General features: G+C 36.4%; 3 protein-coding genes across 5 annotated transcripts; 2 read left to right on the top strand and 1 right to left on the bottom strand.

Annotated features, from left to right (window-relative positions):
- Window positions 1-1,775: 1,775 nt before the first annotated feature.
- LOC106762809 (renalase) lies at window positions 1,776-6,561 on the top strand. Of its 3 annotated transcripts, none has more exons than XM_014646883.2 (9): window positions 1,776-2,190; window positions 2,279-2,378; window positions 2,976-3,156; window positions 3,863-3,935; window positions 4,016-4,201; window positions 4,738-4,835; window positions 5,230-5,318; window positions 5,397-5,570; window positions 6,258-6,561. In XM_014646883.2, exons 2-9 carry the CDS (start codon window positions 2,365-2,367, stop codon window positions 6,427-6,429), a joined length of 987 nt encoding a protein of 328 aa, XP_014502369.1. In that variant the 5' UTR covers window positions 1,776-2,190; window positions 2,279-2,364; the 3' UTR covers window positions 6,430-6,561. The 3 variants fall into 3 exon arrangements, with proteins under 3 accessions (XP_014502369.1, XP_014502367.1, XP_014502368.1); XM_014646881.2 differs by having other exon boundaries at window positions 1,777-2,147; XM_014646882.2 differs by having other exon boundaries at window positions 1,784-2,147; window positions 4,016-4,195.
- Window positions 6,562-7,908: 1,347 nt separating this feature from the next.
- LOC106761826 (photosystem II 10 kDa polypeptide, chloroplastic) lies at window positions 7,909-9,562 on the top strand. The gene is made up of 5 exons (XM_014645394.2): window positions 7,909-8,134; window positions 8,224-8,282; window positions 8,699-8,754; window positions 8,879-8,931; window positions 9,295-9,562. Exons 1-5 carry the CDS (start codon window positions 7,978-7,980, stop codon window positions 9,387-9,389), a joined length of 420 nt encoding a protein of 139 aa, XP_014500880.1. The 5' UTR covers window positions 7,909-7,977; the 3' UTR covers window positions 9,390-9,562.
- Window positions 9,563-10,209: 647 nt separating this feature from the next.
- LOC106761825 (DExH-box ATP-dependent RNA helicase DExH12) lies at window positions 10,210-19,183 on the bottom strand. The gene is made up of 5 exons (XM_014645393.2): window positions 19,031-19,183; window positions 15,949-18,944; window positions 14,918-15,307; window positions 11,626-14,818; window positions 10,210-10,560 (listed from the first exon to the last, which is right to left on the bottom strand). Exons 2-4 carry the CDS (start codon window positions 18,922-18,924, stop codon window positions 11,630-11,632), a joined length of 6,555 nt encoding a protein of 2,184 aa, XP_014500879.1. The 5' UTR covers window positions 18,925-18,944; window positions 19,031-19,183; the 3' UTR covers window positions 10,210-10,560; window positions 11,626-11,629.
- Between the last annotated feature and the right edge of the window lie 1,508 nt (window positions 19,184-20,691).

The raw sequence follows: 20,691 nt of genomic DNA, 5'->3' as shown, positions 1-20,691 counted from the left end.
TAGTCGAGATTTCCTTTGAGTATTTGAACCACTCCTGGTACTAGACTATTGCGCCTAGATTCTTCAACTTAAATAAAGTTTAGTTGCAAGTATTTTAATTCTCTTCAAAATTGCAATCAACGATTGCTTACAAGTAGTTCATCCTATATCTCTCAATGAGAGAATTTGATTACAATACCATGTAATATAAACACTCGTAGGTGTTTCTCTCTTCTCTTCTCTTTTCTTCAGTTCAAATGTATTCTTTTCTTTGAGCTCTTTCTCTCTTTTTCTCTTTAGGATGGTGTCAACACCCAATTTTGTCCGGGTGACTAAATAGTAGGATTTATTTTTTATTTTTTATTTTTTATTTTTATTATTTTTTTTGTCTTTGTCTTATTTCATTTTTATTTGCTATTTTTGTTTTATTATTCTTAGTTTTTTATGATTTAGTTTCTTATTATCTTATTTAATTTGATTTTCTATTTTCTTTTTGAAAAAAATAGTAAATAAACAAAAAAAAAACTATATAAGAAAAGAAAAGAAAAGAAAACGAAAAAAAAGAAACGAAAATGGAAGAAAATAAGAAAAAAAAACGTGTCGAAAACACGTGGAAGGAAAGATTCGAATGGTGTGTGTGTTGGGTGTGAGGGAAGAGTGGGTGGTGAGTTGGCAAGGATAGAAAAACAGAATTTGGCATGGGGAAAAAAAAGAAAAATTGGTTAAGGAGCAAGGGGGAAGAGAGAGAGCTTTCGGGGAAAATTGTTTGAGGGTAGGCTTACAAAAAAAAAATACAAGAGCAGAAGCTGCCTGGAGGAGTTTGGTTGCTCTCACCGATCTAAGATCAACGGAGATATCCAGGATCAACTATAAGAGCTCCAAGAGGTAATTTTCTATTCCTCGTTATGAAAAATTGTCGTATGTTGCTGATGAATGCACTATTGTATTGTTGAGCATGGTGTTGTGAGCACTGAGTTTCTTCCCGATATTACCCAATATACAAACACACAAGTGCCTCCATTATGCTAACAACCTTTCCTTCACAACTACCTGAAACGCAGAAAATTCATACAACAAAAACTATTTTCATCACAGTTTTTTTCTTCATCATACAATCACCATTGCTCAAACTATTTTTCCCAATACAAGTCATCAATTGACGTCTCATTCGGCCATTAATTTTCCTTTGATTGTCCTGTTTTTAATATTTACTTATAGCTTTTATTGAGCACGAAAACAGAACAGACAAAAGCAAATTCAAACAATTCCTCATCCCCTCATACCCATCAACACCATTACCCCCACAATCTCACCCTCTACACTACAACACAGAAAAATCCTCTTTCTCTTTATGACTGAACGCCTTCTACCTGCAAGGACTTCCACGAACAAATGGAGAATGCGAACCCTAACTTTGATTTCTGATACTCACGAAATGCCCAATTCTCTTAAATCCCTAATTCCCCCACTTATTCTTTTCTGATTATTAAATAAAACCAAATTATAAAATCATTTTCCACGTCACAAGCTTTTTTTTTACACTTAAATACACGTATTTAAATCATTTATAACTCAACCATTTCTCTGTCCACCACGTCATCAGTAACAGACGACGTTACTCTTTATTTAACGGTGAGGGCTTAATTGTCTCATTTTTACAAATTATAGGACCAAATTGAGACAAAAAAAAATATGATGACCAAATTGGGATTGTCATACAAATATGAGGACCAAATGAGAGTTTTAACCATTATTCTTCTTATGTGTTAGATTGTACAGAAGGTCAAAGTGGCCATTTTCAATAAAATGGGAGGTGCGGACTGAAATTATGGAGATAGAAGGAGAAGAACTCTTTCAACAATTTAAAATAGAAGAGTGAGGAGAATCTTGATCGATAAAAATTCCTTGGTCAAAAGGATAAAAATGTCATTTACAGATAAAAGTTAGAGGAGAGGTGCAGGAATAAGCGAGTGAGGTGCAGGGAGAACAACCTTCATTTACTGGTTTAAGCTACCTATCCAACCACCTCGACCATTGCCCAGTCTTCCAATTATTTCCTAAACCTTCCCTTTTCTCATTACTATGCTTCATATTCAGAATCTGTTAGCAGGAAAGAAACCAAAAGATGAGTAGCACATCCTTTAAGGTTGCCGTGTTGGGAAGTGGAAGTAAGCACCGCATGCACTTGACCTGAAATCAACTCGTATTTATGTATTTATTTATCTACATTTAGTATTTTTGGTTTTTAGTGAACTAATTTTGAATAATAATTGTGATAATAAAATTGAAATGTTGACAGTTTCCGGAGCCGTGTGTGCCTCAACTCTTGCCAGAAATGGGGTTTCTGTTACTCTCTTTGAGTCAGCTAGAGGCCCTGGTGGACGCATGTCCCAAAGAAGGTATTTTTATTTATTTACTGAGTTCCCTCCACTTATTCTAATGGGGTTCTGTGGAATTGCTGTTCAAAAGCCATTGGAATAGCATTTTGAAGGTACCCAATGGATTCATGGAGAATTTTATATAAGTCGTCAGTTACATTACAGAATTTTCTGTTATCTCCTAGAAAAAGTATTTATTTTTTAAGGGAGATAAAACAAACAGATTTGATGTTTTTTATTGGGACATGTATTTGTTTGCTCTGAATATGTGGAATTAGGAAAGATTTGTCACTGCTCATGTTTTTCACCTTTTCAGATTGGTAGCATGTAGCTTGATCTCTCTGTGAAATCTTTCTCTATTTTCAGTCTTTTAGGCTGTATTATTTTAAGCAACTAATATGTTTTATGGATTTTTTTTATTTTATTTTCTGAGATAATTTGCTGTCTGACATACCTTAGTCAAAGAAGTGACACTGACATTTAGTGATAGCTAGTTTACTTTAAGGTGTAGCACAGTTAATATTGTTTTTTCCTCACTAATTATACTGGAATTTCCTTCATCAGTTTGGTGATAATTTGAAAGAGGATCCTAAATTTTGTCAATTTCATGCAATTCAGGGAGAAAACTGAAGATGGGAAGGAGCTACATTTTGACCATGGTGCTCCATTTTTCTCGGTTGGCAAGTCTGAAGTGTTACGGCTGGTTGAAGAGTGGGAATCAAGGGGTCTTGTAGCTGAATGGAACGAAAAGTTTGGCTTCTTTGATTTTCACACCCATAAATTTAAAAACATAGAGCAGGTTGACAAGTATTATTCATATGCTCAAATGGTTTTGTGCAGTATAAGTTGTGTATAGTGATTGTAGAGTGTCATGCTTTTATGTTATTGGTCAGTGGTGCAAGATAAGTTCATAAAATCTTACTATTTATGATTTCTGAAAAAAGAATTTTGAGCTCTGTTAAGTTAATAGGTGAACATTGAAAAGGTACACTACAAATCTTCTAAAAAAGTTGAGGTGTAAATTTTAACTTTTTTAAGGACTTTAGTTCACGTTACATCTATGATTTCATTCTATATTTTGTTTTTTTACGAGTGTTTGTCGAGAACTTTATCCAAATTGAATCTACTATTTCTATTGAAAAAGAATTATGTTTGCTATGCAAATGCAGAAGTTGTGTTTCATGTTCTCATGACAAATGTAGACTTTTGACAGAGGTTTGGTGTTGATATATGAAAATATATATATATATATATATATATATATATATATTAGCAGCGCCTTATAAATGTTAATACTACATGATGAAAATACGAAGGTATATATCATAGCAGCACCTTAGAATTTAGATTTTAGAAAACTTATTTTCTGTAAAATTCATCACATTTTACTTCCATTCAAAATGTTATGTGGTAATCCAAATTATGTAGACCACTTGGACAAAACCTTGTGTATCTGAGATTACTTTTTCTTGAATAGTGGTTTCTGTGACTGGAATATTTATTAGGAAGGATTAAGCAAGAGATATGTAGGTGTTCCAGGCATGAATGCTATCTGCAAGTCATTGGGAAGTGAGAATGGTATCAACTTTCTCTTCACTATTTTGTATTGTTTACCATGAAGATAGTAGAAAGTTTTTCATTAGTTTTGTCATGGTTAGGTGTGGAAAGCAAGTTTGGTGTGGGTATTGGAAGGATTGAATGGTTGCATGATGAGAAAGAGTGGTCATTGACAGGAGTGAATGGGCAAAATCTTGGTCAGTTTAAGGGGCTTGTTGCATCAGACAAGAACATAGTTTCTCCCCGGATTACACAAGTAACAGGACGGCTGCCATTACTTGGTATGGGTATGATGGTTTTCTTTTGCTGGCTCTCTTTATTTTTCCATGTTATTCCTCATTCATTTTATCATTTTGTGGAGACAATGTTGGACTCTGTAATAGGTCTTTATTTTAGAAAGTCATCTGTGTAGATAATGAAGAAACTTGGCCAAAAAGAATAAAGTTCATCTGAGAAGATTATATCAGTCACCTTCAAAATGTTTGATGAGGAATTGTTTTAATGCTATGCTAGATAGCATGAATGCAAATGCATTTGATAAGTGTTTCTTTCATTTTGTCATTTTTGCAATACTCTGGAAAGCTGAGAAGGATCTCAACAATTTCTTGCCAGATTGCAACCGATGCAGTGTGTTTCTTGTGACCTACTAAAAATTCCTTTAGTTAAACCAATATAAATGAAGTTTGATGATTTAATCCATGTTCAAAATTTCATGGTCAATTAAATAAATAATTGATACATTCAAGGTGAATTTGAACTTGAAGATCTGGAAAGTATGGATTATGTATTATTGACTATGTCTACACTCATGCAAGCGATGCAGATACAAATTTAGTGCCAGAGTTGTCAGAAAAGCTGCTCAACCTTCCTGTTAAGCCATGTTTCATTGTTATGCTGGCATTTGCAGAGCCTCTATCAACAGTATGATATAGTCATACAACTCCCAATCTATTGTTGAGTTCTATAACCTTACAAATATATTAATTGCATATGGCTCATCTGGTTTTTGCATGGTGGTTCGTGATTTCCTTTTCAGTTTTTAGTGACTTGATAACTTCTTTTTAAAAAGTTAAGTATTTTGGTATCTACTGTATAAAACAACTGAAAATGACTTGAGCAAAGTTAATGTGTTAAATTTTTACAACCATAAGATTCAAAAGTATAAAACAGATTAGCTGTCATGAAAAACAACCTAAGGTATTGGTACAAGGTAGTTGAACTATGGCTTAGCTGAGTATTCTAATCTTCTGTTCAGTACCATTTTTCTGACATATAATTGAGGATCTTAGTCTACAAAATTCATCTTATGATTCAGATTCCAGTCAAAGCATTTTCTTTTGAAAATTCTAAAGTTTTAAGTCGGGCTTATTGTGATAGCAGCAAGCCTAGCCGTTCTACTGCGAGGTATGTTGCATTTGTGTTATAACTATACTTTATATCTACGTTCAATTGTTAATAAGGTGGTAAATGGTATCTCTACAGTGAAAGATGGGTTCTTCATTCTACACCAGAATACGCTGAGGATGTAATTGCTCAAACTGGACTTAAGAAGCCCTCAGACATTACGCTCAACAAAGTGGCTGAACAGCTTTTGCAAGAATTTCAAAGCACAGGGCTTATCAAATCTCCACCATTTTTCAAGAAAGCTCATAGATGGTAAGGAACTAAGAATTAATGTATATAGAAGCTCTGAGTTCGCTGCTATTTCTCTTGCCATGGACATTTTACACTAAGGAGTTAGTGCCTTGAAAGAACTATCTTGAGTTATAGAGCATTACTATACGTTATCTTTAGATGGTTATTCAGCTCCATTTGCACTTCTTATCCATTAATCTTTTTCACATTTCAGAAACTCGGTTGCCTTTACCTCTGGTTCATAATTATATGAATTTTGTTTTGGAAAACCTTTTTCTTCTAAACAAAGTTCTAATCTATCAAATATCCTTGCATTTATTTCAGGAATTGCATCAGAACTATTAAAATGAATCTAGTTGTTGTAAAGCCTGCATCCTATTTTAGATAACAGCTTTGCATGATGACAAGTATATAATAACTAGTGTTGAATTAATGGAAGAATGCTACCTTGTCAGAAACCACTGTACTGATCTATTTTTTATTGATATGATTTGAACACAGGTATCAAAAGAATTTACAACAACTCACATACACTTTAATGTTGTTTGAAACAACGTCATTATATTCTAGTATTCCTATTTATCTGCTTTATCATTAGAAACTGAAGAGAATTTCAATAATAACAATAATGCTGCATGCAACTATTTCCATTCTGTTTATGATGAGAAAGGTTTTGTTTTCATGTTGCAAAGTTGATTGCTTTAACAGGGGGAGTGCATTTCCAGCTGCTAGTATTGCCCCAGAAGAAAAATGTCTTTGGGATAGAAGCAAGAGACTAGCCGTCTGTGGAGACTTCTGTGTCAGTCCTAATGTTGAAGGCGCCATAGATAGTGGTTTGGCAGCTGCATTAAAGCTTAGAGATAGTGTCAGCTCTTTATAGTTGGAGCTTTTGTTATCTTAAGTCCTGGGAAAATTCATGTTCAAAATTTGTTTTAAGACATCATTGTATTCTAAGCATAATAAGGTAAAGCATCTGTCATGTGCACTAACTAGATGATGACAACGTTAACTATATTTGTGAGTATGTTGCATCTTTTTAGTTAAATAAAACACATTTAAGACAGCACTTTGACAAGGCAAGAAATCAAATTACAAGCCATTTCTGGTAATGATTGTCTACTGAATGAATCAACTTACTAATAAGTAAATTTGGATACTGAGAAGTAAAATGGAATAATAAATTTTTTGAAGTAACAAATGGGGATTTAGACAGAAATTACTCTTCAAATTAACAGTGATTTGTTTATTGGTGATCATCATGATTACCATGGTAGATTAGAATAAGGACATGTTTCACAAACTTTTTCATAAAACAAAAATAGAAAAGAAATAAAATAAATTCTTATAAGTTAAACTTAATTTATATATAAATTACAAAATAAGAATGTATATTAACTCTAATTTAATTAGAAGTTTTTTCATTTGGTTTTATGTTTCTTTTTCTTTCATTGAAGTGATTATGGATAAGTTTTTCTAATAATGATTAGCGAAGGAACTAAATTTGCTTTATAAAAAAAAAAAAAATATCACTATTAAGGTCACATAGAAGAGTCTCTGTTGAGAAAAAAAACACATTTAATAGGTTAATATAGGTCATCCAGTAATATTTGCTTTATAAAGAAAAAATCACTATTAAGCATATTAATTATTTATTTGATTTTCTAAACTAGTTGTCCAACAAGTATTTTATTTTTATGACTTAAATCAAGAGGAGATAATAAACGAAGATGAAAAGAAATTTTCGAAAATTTGTTTCACAAATAATTTTGACTAATCCTCCATAATTTAATTTATACTAAATAAATTTGGTGTTAACGGAAGCTAAGGCAAAACGAAACCATTATAACTTTTTCGTTGTTGTTTTAGTGAATATGTGTTAAGTGCAATTCTACAGTAAATTTCACCTTATAACACACACACATGTCGTAAAATCTCTTCTTTTTTTCAACCAGAATTTTTTTTTTTCAGATAATAATATTTAAATAATATTTTTTTTACAACATTGAAATATTATTTATGAGTCATTCTATGATTGGTCTACTATGATGTTTATAATTATTATTATTAATTATAGAATAATTTTAAACCAATCACACGATGACATGTAGATGATGTTTAAATATTGTGGAAAAAATATTATTTATCCTTTTTTTTTTCCTATGGGAATATCCATCACTTTTCTTTCATGAAGATTTTTGTTTGAATATTTATGATGATGAACAACAGGTGAAAAATTGATCTGATTAAGATAATGTTCACATTATCATATCCGTGTGTCTACCACAAATGAAATGCCACGTGTGAGAAAACCAATCACAAATCCTTGGTGACTGTTGTTGTTATTACTATGAGTGGCAGATGTATTGTATCCCATAGCATAGAAGAAGAAGCATTTGCAGAAGCAGCAACACTTAGTCTCAGCTGAAAAATGGCCTCTTCAGTTATGGCATCTGTGGCCCTTAAACCTGCCCCTTTCACTGTTGAGAAGTCCTCTGTCAGAGGACTTCCCTCCCTTTCAAGGAACTCCTCTTCATTCAGAGTTGTGGCCAGTGGTGGCAAGAAGATCAAGACTGACAAGCCCTATGGTTTGATTTCATGCTTGCCCTTTTGAAAACATTGAAAAATAAACACACCCTTTTGTTAATCTTGATGATTTTTGTCTGAATGTTTGCAGGAATTAATGGTGGCATGAACTTGAGGGATGGACTTGATGCATCTGGCAGGAAAGGAAAGGTTTGTGCCCTTGTGCTTGTGTTTTAATTAGCCATCTTTGATTGGATCTTAGAACATAATTAACACATGCTGTTGTCACTATAAAGTATACACAAAAATAAGTAATCTCAGTTGTTTTCAAAAGAAAATCATCTGAAACTCAAGTTTCTGTATGATTTGTTATGTGTATGACTGATAAGAAAGTTAACTGATGTGTGTATCATGATTTGTTATGTATGTGTTTGATTTTGGTTATTGATTTTTTTAATCAGGGACTGAAATTGTTTACCCTTGTTTAAGATTTTGAAATTGTTACTTTATTACATAACTTTAGAGTCTGAATGTCTCTGATAAAGGAATCTAAAGTTGATTCGTTTTTTTGAGATTATTGGTAGGGTTTACTATATTATTCTTCTAACTTTCAAACATGAATTCAGGGAAAGGGTGTGTACCAATATGTTGACAAATACGGTGCTAATGTTGATGGATACAGGTAATAATAATAACATCTAGATCTATAATATTTAAAGTTTAAATAATGAAAATAAAAACTATTTTCATTCATTTGTGCTTTGAAATTTCTTATTCTAATTTCATTTTCCTGATTTATTATGCAGTCCTATCTATGACCAAAAGGACTGGTCCCCAACCGGTGATGTCTATGCTGGAGGTAAGAAACATTAATAACCTTAATGACATTCAAGAAAAATTAGCATGAAAAAGAAAAAAAAAAAAGTTCTAATCTACATATCAAATTATTTTCACTCATTATTCATTGGAATATATTCTTCTAAAGCAATATATATATATATATATATATATATATATATATATGTTATAAATTATGAAAATGAGTACCCTTATTCTTAAGTTGTTGAATTTAGAGAATCCATGTGCTTTCTTATTCATCTGTGTTTCCACATCACAGGAAGAGTGGTTTATCATTATAGTAAGTTTTTCATGTGATGAATAGATAGTTTTGAGGATAAAAGTTGAAAGTGAAAGATGTTGTGTTGGTGTTTTAATGATGCAGGGACGACTGGTTTGGCTATCTGGGCTGTAACTCTACTTGGTCTGCTAGCTGGTGGTGTACTTCTTGTCTACAACACAAGTGCTTTGGCACAATAGACTTTGCAGATCCATGTTTATTTTACAACTTAGTGCATGTACCTATCTAAAATCCAAGAATTCTTCATCAACTACTTTGTGGATATGTCATATTCCTTCTGTTCTATAAATGCTTGGATGTGAAAAATCTTTTTGCTACTATAATCATGCATGTATCTTCGTTGGATGTGTTGTCTCTTTTTGCAAATGGAACTTAATAAAAATACAAAGGAAACCCATAAATGTATTTTTAACATTTATCTTACTGTTATGCTTCTGTTTTCATTATAAACAACTTAAACAATTCATCATTTTTAGAAAATATTCTTTCAAGAGCGAGATTTAAACGTAGACTATGTTTCTATTCTGACAAAATCTTCTGGGTGCATTCCTTTCGAGGATGCTAGCCCTAACGTAAACTTTGATATAATTATCATACATATAACATGTTCTTAAAGTTTGTATATTGGGGAAATGACGTTCACTTGACTTTATCTTTCATGATGAAAATGAAAGGGTCATTCCATGGCGTAACAATGTTTTAACTCATTTGTACTCGAATACAGATGGTAATGCCTTTTGCAATCTCAGCCTTCGCATTGCTTTGAAATCGAGTGAAATGAAATGAAAAGACTTCTGACAAGTTAAATTACTCTAAAGAAGTATGATAAAATGAGAATTACTATTGTTGCTACTATTTATTAGTATGCAATGCCTCCAAAAAATTGGTTTATGGTTAATTTGAAGTAATGCCTCACTCCAACAACGAACCGAAAAATATCTCAAAGAAAGGGAGGACAAGTTTCGTTGTGTTAATACAGATTATTGAACACAAATCAAATGGAGCCAAACAAAAACATGTATACAAGGTGCAGCAAAACATGCATTAAGACAAAATTAGTTTTCCAACATCTCTGCTGTTTCGTCTTTCTGTGACATAATTAGTGCAAAATCTTAAAAGGGCGTTTCAATGATGCTGCAACTATGGAGCCGCCAGCTACGGTGTTTCAATAAGCAAGCTACACTGTCACTTCCTAATGTTACTTCATTTCCTACTACTGCAAATATCTCCTTTTCCACATTAGACAATTGTAAGCATGCAATTACAACTATCAACAAGTAAATCGTACATTCAATACAACGACGATCTTCAGCAATGGTTATTGTCCCCTCCGTTTGTCGCCTCACGAAACTGTAAAAGATACAAATTTAGTTTGTTCAAAACCGCTAAGCATAAGTGTGTCAAATAAAAAGAATTCAGACAGAGAAGTATCAAAAACACAATGGGAGGCAGAGAAGTTAATGTAACTTTTGTTGTATAAATGCAGAGCGATCCAATCCCAAAAAACAGTTGATCCCTTCAAAGACGAGGTTTGACATTTACATATTTATATTATACACTTTCTGGACTCATACAAGAAAATAAAATCATATTCAGCTTTTATTTCGTAACTTAAAATGACTTTATCTTAAATCCCGAACATCATAATAATAAATGTAATTTTTAAGGTAATTTAGAAAAAAGAAATCTTTATTGTAAGAAAACAAAAGCATTAAATAAACTTAATTGTAATTCTTAACCTAAGTAAATAATTTCGCTTCATAAATGAGTAGTGTTATTACTCTTTAGTACATTTATCCAAGTATACTTCAAAAATTAATAACTAACAATTAATTTAGGATTCAACTTCATATTCCCATCACCCACAAACAAACCTCTTTGAAAAGATATATCAATGAAACTTTCTATTTCCACAATTTCAATATATAATCGATATTTCGTTATTAATTCAATATAATAGTGTCTGTAATTTAACGTTTACAAAACTCTGACAATCTGTAATACTATTTTACTTGGTTCTTTGTTATAATCAACTATAACTACGTGAAATATTTGCTAGCCTGGCATTTTATTATAGTCTCAAATAATTAAAAATTATACGAACCAAACCGACCTGTGGTTAAACACAAGGTCTAATTACGAGTACGAGATAATGTTCTGTCAAAACCGAACAGATACCCCCGGTTTTATTCAATAATGTAGGCTAACTACGAATGCAAATGTCTCAAATTTACTGACAGGAGATTCTTTCGTAATCGAACAATCATTCAAGCATTATGTATATAAGGTACTGGTAGTACGTGTTTAAAAACCCTTAACTCTTGACATCTTATTAGATATTTTTGTCATGCATATTAAATAAAACAAGCTAACTAATGTCGATAATAATCATGTTTGAGGGGTCCAGAAGGCTACCTTTTCATTCTCTGCCGCTATCTTCATCGTCACCATCAGCTTCCTTAACATCAACAGTGAAACCATATTCCTGATCACAACCCAAGTATGAATCACACATGAAATAAAGAGCATAGGATTTCCTTCCAGTATCAGCAGGAGCAGCAAACTCCAGTTTGGCTTTTAGCTTCCTCTGCAGAGAAACCCGTTTAATGGCAAGCAACAGATTGGTTTTGGTATCACCAACAACAAGCCACCATCCTTCCTCCTTGGCTTTTGGATACCTTGGAGCATCAACGGGTCCTATTTCTGTCTTTCCCTCAAGATCCCGCTCAAGGGTGACCAGTAAAGTTACATCCTCCCCAGCTCGAACATTGTCACTGTCCAGAACCTCATATGACAAATCAATATTAGGGAACCGGTTGCAAAATCGGGCAATATCCAACAACTGTGAATCTGACATTCCCAGTAATTCACGCCTCTCATCATCCTCCATCTCTAATAAATCAAAAACAGTTTCGATACTCTTCCCAGGGTTATCCTGGCATTTTTTGGCCAGATCCTTTGTGAAATGAGGAAGCTGTAGTAGCATGGAATCACGTTCCCACATACCCTGTGTCACCATTTGACTGACCTCCATAGTAAGAAGAGCCAGACTCAGCCAACCATTGCTTGATATCACGTCTACCATTGCCTGAAGCAGTCTATTTGCAGAAAGAAGCACCTCCTTCTGGTCTAATGCAAGGTTCCCACCAACAAATTGCCTAGAGAAATGGGCCTGTAGCAAGGCATTAGCTTTTACATGCGGATCTGTGACCTTGGGGTTTTCAAAGGAAAACCTCTGGTGATTAATCAACTTACGAACAACCTCTTCCTCTCCAGGTCGTATTGGAAGCTGAGCATACTCTGAAGCTGAAGACAAAATCTCCAACAGACCCTTCATTTTTGTTTTTGAAGTCACGGATGATGAAAACCTTTCAATTGTTGTGTAACTGATGTAATAATAAGATGCTATCATTCCAAGATTGAGAGGAGAAAGGTCCATATCGTCCTCAATAGTAATGCACTTGCTCGCTTCTAAATCACTCAAAGTATTTTCCACCATTTCTGAGAGGTGATCAGAAAGATGTCTGTGACTAACTCCTTGTAAATTGTAATAGTTAGGATTCTGTGTGAGCCGCCTGTACATGAATGTCCATGTAAGGTAATCTACAGCATCTTGCTTGTTCTCAATAATTCCAGCAACAATTTCAGCGTTCAAGTTATCATGCAAGAAGTGATGAAGATGGCTTTCAACAGGGAATGCTTCATATAAAAACTTCTTGTAGTACTCCTTACGAGGAGCGTGGCACAAGATGACACATTTTCCAGAATTGTCTACCAGAGGACGGCTGGCATGACCCATCATCTGCAGGAGATCAGTAACAGGGTAATCTGTCTGTGCATTCTCTCGCCCATCGTAGTACTGTGTTCCCATCACAACAACCAAATGAGCTGACAATGTCACCCCCCAACACATGGAACTATTTAAAACACAAACTTGAATCCAGCCTGCATCGAATAGCTGTGTCACAATGTCATGATCAAGACTATTCAAGCCCTCGTGCAGGTATCCCACTCCTTCACGCAAAGTAACTTTCAACATTTCATCACTAATCTTGTCCAGGAAAGGTTCAAGCTCTTCTGGGGACCGCAACAAAAATGGCTTCTCTCCACTGTCTGCACCTGAGTATGTAATCAGATCCACGGCAGTCAACCGAACATGCTTCCTAGTAGGTACAAATACGAGCGCAGGTTTCTTATTCTTTGCATGTTGAACAATAGCAGTGTAAGTTGGCTTGGTCATTGCCTGCATCCTTGCCTCAAAGTTAGCAATATCTACACCTTGAATGTGAATTTCCAAAGGCACTGGACGAACACCTGGGGGGAAATTGAAAAGACCATGGGAGGTAGCTCCAATCCATTCTCCGAGATCTTTTGCATTTGCAAGTGAGGTAGACAAAGCCACAATGCGGATCTTGTTTTCAACTTGACTAGCAATATATCGCATCCTGGAAACAACAACCTCTAAAACAGGACCTCCTTGACCTCCAATCAAGTGGAGCTCATCAATGATGAAAAGACTAACTTGTTGAACATGTTTCCTCTGTTTCCAGCGGCGGGACAATGCATCCCATTTCTCAGGAGTACTGATAATAATCTGACCTTTCTCGAGAAGTTTCAAGTCAGTTGCAGTTTCTCCAGTCAACTCAACCACCCTCAGTTTTAGACCAATTCCAAATTTCCTCTCCCAATCACGGTACCTCTCTTTGGCAAGAGCTTCAATGGGTGCAACATAAACAACACGCATGACACTATCAGGACCTTTCTGATGATTCCTCAAAACAGCAAATTCTGCACATATAGTCTTACCACTTCCAGTTGGAGCAGCAACTAGAACATTGTCATCAGAATTGTATAAAACTGTGAAAACTTGTGTCTGAACAGGATTAAAATGCTTAAAATCCTGATATAGAGCTTCATATGATGGATTTCGCAGTGCAGTCACAGGAAGTGGTTGCAGATCCAATAGTTCCGTTGGTGGAGGATACTTTTCAGGTAAGATCAGGTGTCTGAAAGAAACAGGTAAAACAGTTTGGGACCCAAGCCATTTATCTGAAACGACATGGATAAAGTACTGAGGGGGAAGAGGCTCGTAAATTGGCACTGTGAAATTCAGTGTGTGGTCCTCATCAATATACTGCTTTTTCAGCATAAAATACTCATGGTGAAGAATGTATTCTCCATCGTTATCCTCCACAATCACCCAGAATGGTTCAACATATCCATGAATTCTGTCATCCCAAGCAAAATCCGGAGTTATCGTCAGCTCAACTCTCAAAACTGTCCTAGTAATTGGCTGGACATGTGCTGCAAGGTTCAGTTTAGGAAACTGATGGATAAATTTATGAAGTGTCCTTCCCATCTTCGGTGCACGAATGAGTTCACCTATCTCTTGTGATGATAAATCGTAATACCTTTCCCAAGCCAGATCTTTCTTCTCCAATTTCGTTAGTAAATCACTTGGAATTCCATTGAATTGACGAAGAGGAGTTTGGACACTCCACATCCTCTTGGTCACCATTTTGCACAAGTTCAAAGCCTTCTCAGCCAATTGTGCCCAGCCACGTTTCAAAACAATCTCAAATAGTGCCCGTAAAAGGCGTCCAGCACTCTGAAAAGAAAAGGGGGGGAATACAAGAATCAGCAACGAGACAAAAGACAGACATTTCCAAAATTAGTCAATCAAGAACGGGAATGAATGAAGTCTAACCTGAGTTATAAAGACCATATCAGATGTCAGTGAGAGTCCTTCTAGCTTTAATTGTGAAATGTATGCTTGCAGTAAAACATTGATCTTTGCACTTGGCTCTTCCAGACTTTCCTTGATGGGAATGGGAACACGGTCCAAGAGTTTTGCTAGCTCCATCTTCTCATCCTGCCTTACTGTTACATACTTAAATTCTTCACTTAATGAGAACAATCGGCAAAGCTCTATGTCCCCCATTGTAGGCTTCAAATGCTCATTATATGTCGATATGGTTCCATGTGTTATGTAGTAGTAGCTAGCAATACGGCCTAGATCAGTGACCTGAAAGTATCCACTCTTCCTATCATACTTCACCAAATTATTTCTATCCAAGATGGTTGCAGCAGTATGGATCTGCAATATTTCAACAAAATAGATTAATCAATATCCACCAAAAAAAAAACGACATTATTAACAGGCAATATACAACATAAAACTTTACCAAAGAATATCTTGTAGGGTACAGCGAGAAGGACTTGGTTAAGATAGCTAGATAATGAGTTAGTTCGTTGGCAAGAGGTAGAATAGGACAGACTAATATTTGTTGTCGTTGGAAATTAAGCGTTGGCACTTTATGAAGGGAAAACTCAGGTAGAGTTTAATCTCCTATTCATTGTTCTTTTCATCCTATTCAATAAAAACCATTTTCTTCTTTCTTATTTCAATTCTTGGTTCCTAACAATATCATATTTTGATTCAGAAAAGATAAGTAGAAAAAATAAAAATAACTTATGAGGCCAAGAACCTATTGCTAACTAGAATGAATATTTTTCACAACCGCTGTCGATTTGGTTCCCTTATCATGCAACTCTAGAGTAATAATGACAATGATAAGCACAAACATAACTGAAGCACAACAGATAAAGATCGCTATAAAGTTAAAAGAAACAGGAAAGAAATACACCTAATCAATAAAGCAAATAAGTACAATCACATCAACCTAAGTTCAGATAATTGCATTATATAGTGAGATATTAGAGTGTTGAGATGCGTACCAAATCAGCCCTTCTCTCTTCCAATGTTATATCCCTTGTTAGGACGTCAGGTGCTATACCATACAATGAAGGATTCCTCAGCATGCGGACATACAAGTAAGTATATCCAATCCAATTACAAGCTTCCCTGGCATTTTGTACAGTACCAAGAACAATCTCTGCATTCAGCTGATCAGCCAGCTTGGACACAAACTGACTTTCAATAGGAAGTTGTTGGTTCATAAGAGAGAGGTAATACTGCAACTCACTATGACCAGTAACAATTATTCCCTCACCGTATGAATCATATTGCGGCCTTCCAGCACGACCCAGCATCTGCATCACATCAAGAGGACTTAATTCAGTCCAGGCCCCCTTTTCGGGATTATAAATCTGTGTTCCTTTAATAATCACTGTATGGGCCGGTAGATTAACACCCCACGCAAGGGTCGCAGTTGATACCAATACTTGAACATGTCCATCAGCAAAAAGATCTTCAACAAGCTGGCGATCTGTCCTGGTCATACCAGCATGATGAATAGCAAAACCATATGGCAGAAGATCTTTAAGATCATTACTCTTCACAAGATCAGTATGAGTTTGAAGAATCTCACGGCTTGCGCTATCTTCTTTAAGGAACCTACCAAGAGTATCCTTTCCCAGCGCAGCATCTCTGATGGCTCTAGCAGTTTTGGCAGTTTCTTTCCTAGAGTGTACAAATATAAGAACCTGATGTTTCCCAGCCACAGCCATAACTTTCTCATAACAGATATCATTCATCAACTGGAACCTCTGAAGTGGCTTCTTCACCGTGATTCCAACATACTGCTGAGAAAGTGGAACAGGTCTGTAACTATTATCAAAATAAAACAAACCCTTCTTCAGATCAACTCGCAAGAACAGTGCAACATCTTCATAATTAGGGAGAGTAGCAGACAGTCCCACCAAACGAATATAGTCCTTTGTGGTTTCAATTTGCCTTACTGTTCTAGCAACGATACTTTCAAGAACAGGTCCTCTGTTGTCATGAAGTAGATGAATCTCATCAATAATTAGAAGTTTTACAAGCTGTGTATAAGTTCGGTCTCCCGACTTTCGGGTGATAATATCCCACTTCTCAGGGGTTGTCACTATAATCTGAGTCTCTTCTATCTGTTGCCGGGTTAATGACTGGTCTCCACTGAGCTCCCTGACTTTAACATCATATTCCTGCAATCTATTGGACAAATTCCCAACTACCTCAGCAACAAGAGCTTTCATAGGTGCAACATACACAATTTTATAAGCACTATGGTCAATCGAGCCATCCTCAGGATTCCTATGCCGTGCAATTTGTTGAAGTATAGTGAGAACTGCAACATTAGTTTTTCCAGCTCCAGTTGGGGCACAGAGCAGAAGATTATCGGGCTTAAAAAGTGCAGTCTCATATACTTTGCTCTGCACTCTATTCAACTGTGTCATTCCTTTAAAAGCCGGTTGTGCCCAATCAGGCATAGATGAAATTTTCACAAGCTTCTCATTTGGATCAAGCGCTTTAGCTTTCAAGGCAGGCACGTGTATCTCTTCATATCCCTTACTAAGATGCCTATAAGACCCATCAGGCAGGTCACACTTCTTCTTAGCCATGAATAAACCACCTTGAGCAAAAGCAATGTTATCAAGATCAAGCATCTGCCGCTGTCCCTTCAACCATCCACTCTCTCCATCTCTATCAGCAAGTCCCCTCCTGCCCCTGTCCCTCTCTTTATCCCCATCTCCACCAGTGTCATCCTTCAACCTCCTAGCCTCCTCCCTTATACTCTTCTCCAAGTTCTTCTGCCTCTCCTTCGCGGATGCCCTTGTAGCGTGCAACTGCTCCAAAATCGGCTGCAACTCAGTTCCCTTCATCTCCTCCTCGATCCTCTCTCTCTCCTCCTGGTCCTGTGCCCTTGCCAACCGTGTACACCACACAATCTTCAACCTATTCCTAAGCAAAAACTTAATGAGGCTGAACTTATCAAACTCGAGGTGAAACAAGAGTTTGCTCTCCACCTCCCTGTCGTCACCCTCAGCCAGAATCTTGAGCACCTCCTCCGCGAGCTTCTGGCACTGCTGCGGATCAATCTGCTGCTCGAAAGCCAGAGAGATTTTCCTCTGAAGCCAATACGCATCAATATCCTGCACATTCAAACTCATCCCTTCATTACCATCTTCCATATCCTCGTCATCAATCCCACCCCCCATTTGCATAGCCGCAGAACCATTCTGCTCCACCCCATCCTCCTCCTCTTCTTCATCATCCTGCACAATATCCAAATCACTCTCCTCGTCATCATCTTCATTCTCCTCAAACTCAACAGCAACACCAACATCATCATCAAGCCCCTCTTCACCATCCATAGCCGAATTCCCATTCGAAACATCAGTAGCCTCCTGAAAGTCAGTAATCAACTTCCCAATCGAAACTAGCTGGTCAAAAACATGGTTAGGTATGGGATTCAAAAGCTTCTCTATATCTTTCTTCTTGTCCGTGTTCTTAAGACTATCGTTTTTAAGCACAGCAAGTATCTCATCAGCAGCAGCACTGACAATGCTGAGGGGCTGGCCGCCGAGCTGGTGCTGGATGACACTGAGCATGGCCTCATAGGCTGCGCGAGTCTCCTTCGTCTTGGGCTGGTACACGCCGTCGTCGGAGGCAGAGAGAACACTGTCATGCTGAACACGGCGCCGCTTTGAAGGGACGGAGACGGCGGCATCGGCGGCGGCGTCACGGTCCTTCTTCTTCTTCTTGTTCTTCGCCTTTTCAAGCTTCTCGTCGAGCTCCACGGGTCGGCCCCGGTAGGCGCGGTCGCCGAAGCTCTTGGGGTCAATCTTGCCCCAGAGAGACTCGGGCTCACCGGTGGGCTCATGCGTGTCGCGTGGCCTAGAGTCGGTGGTGAGAACCAAGCTGGAGTTGGCACGGTACTCGTACTGCTTGAACCGTGCGTGCGCTTCCGCACCTCCACCTAGGTGCGCCATTTCCGAAAACCTAGAAAAACCTGCAGGAGCAAATGCGAAAGCGTGAAACCCTAAGAAGCAATTGAAGAAGAAAAGATATTTGAAAATTTCAAGGGTGAAAGAGTACACTAATTTGAAACTGCGAGAGAACAACGTTGACACTGGTAATGGTGGCAGTGTTGTGTGAATGGTGAAACGTGGTTATCAGAACGTCATTCTGATAAATGAGAAGCCTTTAACATGTATCTACAAAGAGAGAGAAAAATAGATCAAGGGTTCGTGGGAAACACGGACAATGTTTTAGTGTGATGAAAAATTAAGGCGGTGGTGTTAATGGGTCTGGCCCGTCCGTTTGGACACGCTTGATTTGGGCTGTACGGCCCACTTTCATGAACAGGGTATTGCTTCCAGCACCTGTCATATTTCTTCCAGCATCGTATCATTTTCTGATCACTATTAATACTGCTCCTTCAGCCATTGTTGTTATCACAATCACCACTTCCAACTACATCTTTGTTCTCTGTCAATAATTTTAGAATATAATATGCATCATATATTGTATTATATATATTTTTTAAAAAGTTTGTTTCAAAATTCATCTCTTATGTTCTGCGGACTTGTTTCAGAGATCTTAGTTTTGAAAGTATCATATATGTTTCAAAAAACTCATATTAGAATTTTTTGTTCGATAGTTCATTCTGGAATACATTTCCTGTGTTTCAAATATTTTGTTCCTAAAATCCCATTTCAAAAATCATGTTTTGAAAATCGTAGAAAATTTATTCCAAAAGTCACCTTTATAGACAGTAAAATAGTTATTTTAAAATTGTGGGGGTACAATTAGAAATTACAGGGATGAAAGAAGAACTAGCCAAAATATTTTTCCATTGCTTCTTACAAAGATTTGCGATTTATAATTAAGTTTGATTAAACCTAATGCTGTATTCGCTTGAAAGGAAAATATTATCGAAAGGAAAATATTATTGAAGTATATTTGTACAGACATATTGGAGATTGAAATTGTGTTGAATTTGAAAAGAAAGAAAGGCGATGGTTTGCAAGACTAAATAAATTTTCATTCCTCAAAGAACGTGGAAATATATATATATATATATATATATATATATATATATATATGTTTCGGTAGTTATTTTTGGGGACTGAGACACTAACCTTGGATGACGTGGCTTTCCCGCTTTCTGATTGCTTTTCCTGGATCTTGACCGCTCGCTTTGCTTTAACCTTGACCGTCCGGTGATCTTCAAGCTTTGGTCGAGGGGGGAGGTACCTGCAATGGTACTCCGACGCTCAAGTTAGGCNTGTATTATGGAAGAACCTCAATTCTTATTAAAATGATTCTCAGTATGAGAGAGTAGACAGCAGGATTGCTGTATGATTATGATGGGAGTAGTGAGTATGCTGAATGTTAGCGTACCTTGTTTGGAGTCTTTTGCCCTTTATTTATAGGCTCTGGATTGATATAAGATTAGTAGAATATAAACAGAATATAATATAAACAGACTTACCTGAAAATAGATATTCTTGATTATCCGATGATTATTTTATATCTTTAGTAAGATATATCGTAACCGCTCGTCTCGGATATCATATCGTACATCATCCCCCCAAGTCCGAGTTAAGAGTTAGGCTTTAGCCGTGGTTAACTGTAGGACTTATGAGTTTGAGGGAGGTTGTTCTGGTTGTGTTGTAAGGCCGGATGACCAAATACCTGAGGCCGAAGGGTTGAATGTTTGTGAGGCCGAATGGCCGATTACCTGCAAAGCCGAA

This window comes from Vigna radiata, chromosome 5 (assembly GCF_000741045.1).
Source record: "Vigna radiata var. radiata cultivar VC1973A chromosome 5, Vradiata_ver6, whole genome shotgun sequence".
Taxonomy (NCBI): Eukaryota; Viridiplantae; Streptophyta; class Magnoliopsida; order Fabales; family Fabaceae; genus Vigna; species Vigna radiata.
The sequence above is the reverse complement of the archived record's forward strand: the minus strand, read 5'-3'. Positions and strand labels throughout refer to the sequence as shown.

Bases quoted from the DNA above. Each gene is read 5' to 3' on its own strand.
- LOC106762809 (XM_014646881.2), top strand. From the start codon at position 2,105: ATGAGTAGCACATCCTTTAAGGTTGCCGTGTTGGGAAGTGGAA. The intron at 2,379-2,975 runs GTATTTTTATTT...CATGCAATTCAG, and splicing joins GGACGCATGTCCCAAAGAAG to GGAGAAAACTGAAGATGGGA. The intron at 4,202-4,737 runs GTATGATGGTTT...CAAGCGATGCAG, and splicing joins GCTGCCATTACTTGGTATGG to ATACAAATTTAGTGCCAGAG.
- LOC106761826 (XM_014645394.2), top strand. From the start codon at position 7,978: ATGGCCTCTTCAGTTATGGCATCTGTGGCCCTTAAACCTGCCCCTTTC. The intron at 8,283-8,698 runs GTTTGTGCCCTT...ACATGAATTCAG, and splicing joins CATCTGGCAGGAAAGGAAAG to GGAAAGGGTGTGTACCAATA. The intron at 8,932-9,294 runs GTAAGAAACATT...TTAATGATGCAG, and splicing joins CGGTGATGTCTATGCTGGAG to GGACGACTGGTTTGGCTATC.
- LOC106761825 (XM_014645393.2), bottom strand. From the start codon at position 18,924: ATGGCGCACCTAGGTGGAGGTGCGGAAGCGCACGCACGGTTCAAGCAG. The intron at 15,308-15,948 runs GTACGCATCTCA...GAAATATTGCAG, and splicing joins AAGAGAGAAGGGCTGATTTG to ATCCATACTGCTGCAACCAT. The intron at 14,819-14,917 runs GTTAGACTTCAT...TTTTCTTTTCAG, and splicing joins ATATGGTCTTTATAACTCAG to AGTGCTGGACGCCTTTTACG.